Source organism: Epinephelus moara, chromosome 4, assembly GCF_006386435.1.
Source record: "Epinephelus moara isolate mb chromosome 4, YSFRI_EMoa_1.0, whole genome shotgun sequence".
Lineage (NCBI taxonomy): Eukaryota > Metazoa > Chordata > Actinopteri > Perciformes > Serranidae > Epinephelus > Epinephelus moara.
In genome coordinates this window covers 45,419,308-45,421,589 of record NC_065509.1, presented here as the reverse complement: position 1 = coordinate 45,421,589, position 2,282 = coordinate 45,419,308, and the positions used below count along the sequence as shown (strand labels likewise).

At 44.1% G+C, this 2,282-nt stretch overlaps 2 protein-coding genes across 3 annotated transcripts in view; one reads left to right on the top strand and one right to left on the bottom strand.

Annotated features, from left to right (window-relative positions):
- Positions 1 to 2,282, top strand: part of LOC126389092 (uncharacterized) — an 18,509-nt gene that overhangs the window by 5,495 nt on the left and 10,732 nt on the right. The window lies entirely within an intron of this gene.
- Positions 1 to 2,282, bottom strand: part of rnf4 (ring finger protein 4) — a 10,797-nt gene that overhangs the window by 4,133 nt on the left and 4,382 nt on the right. For both annotated transcript variants that reach the window (XR_007569805.1, XM_050042563.1), the window contains exons 3-6: positions 745 to 922; positions 579 to 658; positions 424 to 436; positions 218 to 341 (exon numbers count right to left, since the gene is read on the bottom strand). Coding sequence is in view for 1 of the 2 variants with exons in the window: in XM_050042563.1 (XP_049898520.1) it covers positions 218 to 341; positions 424 to 436; positions 579 to 658; positions 745 to 922 (395 nt within the window). In the remaining variant the exon portion in view is untranslated. The remainder of the gene's footprint in view (positions 1 to 217; positions 342 to 423; positions 437 to 578; positions 659 to 744; positions 923 to 2,282) is intronic.

The following is a 2,282-nucleotide window of genomic DNA, read 5'->3' as shown; positions in this document are numbered from 1 at the left end:
GAAAGGTAATGTTAACAGGGATCAGTCTCTTACCTGGCTGAAAGGTAATGTTAACAGGGATCAGTCTCTTACCTAGCTGAAAGGTAATGTTAACAGGGATCAGTCTATTACCTGGCTGTCATAGATAATGTTGGCAGGGACTGATCTATTACCTGGCTATCAAGGATCAGTCTATTACCTGGCTGAAAGGTAATGCTAGCAGGGATCAGTTTATTACCTGGAGGAGCTGTTGCTGTGTACAGAGGACATCATTGCAGCGTTGAGGACAGAGGGCATGTCGTCATCTTCATCACTGCTGACGACATAACTCTCTCCTGTTGTGACTCTCCTGTTCTGAGGACCTGATTGAGGACACCCAGAGAAATGTTGGACTGTTCCTTTAATGAGACGTCATGGCAACATGTGGACAGAAAAAAGTCTCACCTTCGTCCACCAGCTGGATCGACACGCAGCAGGAAAACAGGAAACAGATGGAAATCATATAAGGTTCAGTTACAGTGATGAAGAACAACAAACTACACACACAATACTGTGTGTGTGCATGATGTGTGTCACTGTGTGTCACTGTGTGTTGTTACCAGCACTGAGTCGTTGTTGGTCAGGTCGACCACGGCAGCCTCTGAGCCCTCACAGGTCAGATCCACCACCTCCTCCACACCTGAACACACATCAGTTACTGATTATAGACTGAGTCATGATTAATTTGTTCTGATAATCAATAACAGAGTATTGATCTGTACTGACTGTCCTCTGCGTTGTCCATCACGTCGACAGTCTCTGTGGGGGGGTCGGGGTCAGGGTCACCATCAGCCGTCCTGCTCGCTGCTCTGCTGGCCGTCCTCCGAGTGTTTGTCCCTCTGCTGGTCTTGGTGCTGGGTCTGGACACCAGAGGACTTCCTGTGGTCCTCCTCTTCCTCTGAACCTGAACACACATCACAACGACACACTGATGACATCACAGCTGTGATGATGATGTGTGTGATGTGTGAGCCTCATATTTGTGTACAGCTGTATGCTGGTCCTCTCCTGGTTCAGTGATTCAGCTGCTGAACCTGTTTCACTGACAGTGTCAGGGCCGCACACATAGTGTCTTTCACCGCCTGGAAAACATGAGGTCGGGCGTGGTGTGCGACTCTTGTGCCAGCTTTAAAGAGCGTAGAGACAGGTTGCGTCTGAGGATGCCAGCACGTCTCACAGCCTGTTTACCTGAAACCCTGAGGTCAGAGCTGATCTACCTCCTGTGTGTCTGTGCGACAGATGTGACGCTCTGACAGCTCTGCACTGACATGATCAACTTCTCCTCCATGTTTATCACACACTGATATTTACTGAAGAAGGAAAGGTATCTGTCAGCTGTGATTGGTTGGTCCTTGTCACATGACACACAGTGCGCGCTGCTGCGTTCTAAAGTCAAACTCTGTTTACCTCAGGGTGTATGGAGCTACATTAGGGTCAAATGTTTTGTACTTGAAAAATAAAATTTGAAACTGAAAATTCATGTGTTGATCTTGAATTTTGAAAAATACAACAATGTATTCAAAATAAAAATAAGTGTATGAAACGTTTTTTCAGGTTAAATATAATTTTGATTCACTTTGGTAATTCTTTTGAATGAATAATTTATTTTCACTTTTCACTTCCATATATATTTTAACATTTGAGGTCTTATTTTTTTCAGTTGCATGTTTTATCTTTTCAGATTCAGATCTTATTTTTTCACTTTAAAATCTTTTTTCACTTTCAGATCTTTTTTTTTTCAGTTTCAAATCTGTTTTTTCAGTTTCAGACTTTTGACCCTGATGTGGCGTGGGGGGCGTGGCATCAACTCAGAGGGGTGTAGAATCATGAGTGACAGTGCCTTCAGGGAACGTAGGAACTAAAAAAATTCTCACTCAACACTTATATACACCATATTCATGTGACTGGCAGTGTAAAAATTGATGCCAGTGACAAACTTCCATTTAGAAATCTGTTTCAGACAGTACTGAGCACCAACCGCGGTATAAGAGCCATAAATTATGCCAGATTTTGCATCAGACAGTACTGAGCACCAACCGCGGTATAAGAGCCATAAATTATGCCAGATTTTGCAGATCAACAGCCACATTTTAAGTTCTGATATGTCCGATTTCCACATAGCACTGTGAACGCAGCGTAGTGTCCACTTCGCTTGCGATGATGGCGTCCGGTCGGTCGGGTCAATCTGCTGGAGCCCATACATCCAGCACACAGGTGAGACATGTTAACTAAGCTTTGGGAAATCATAACAAGTATTAAGGGGT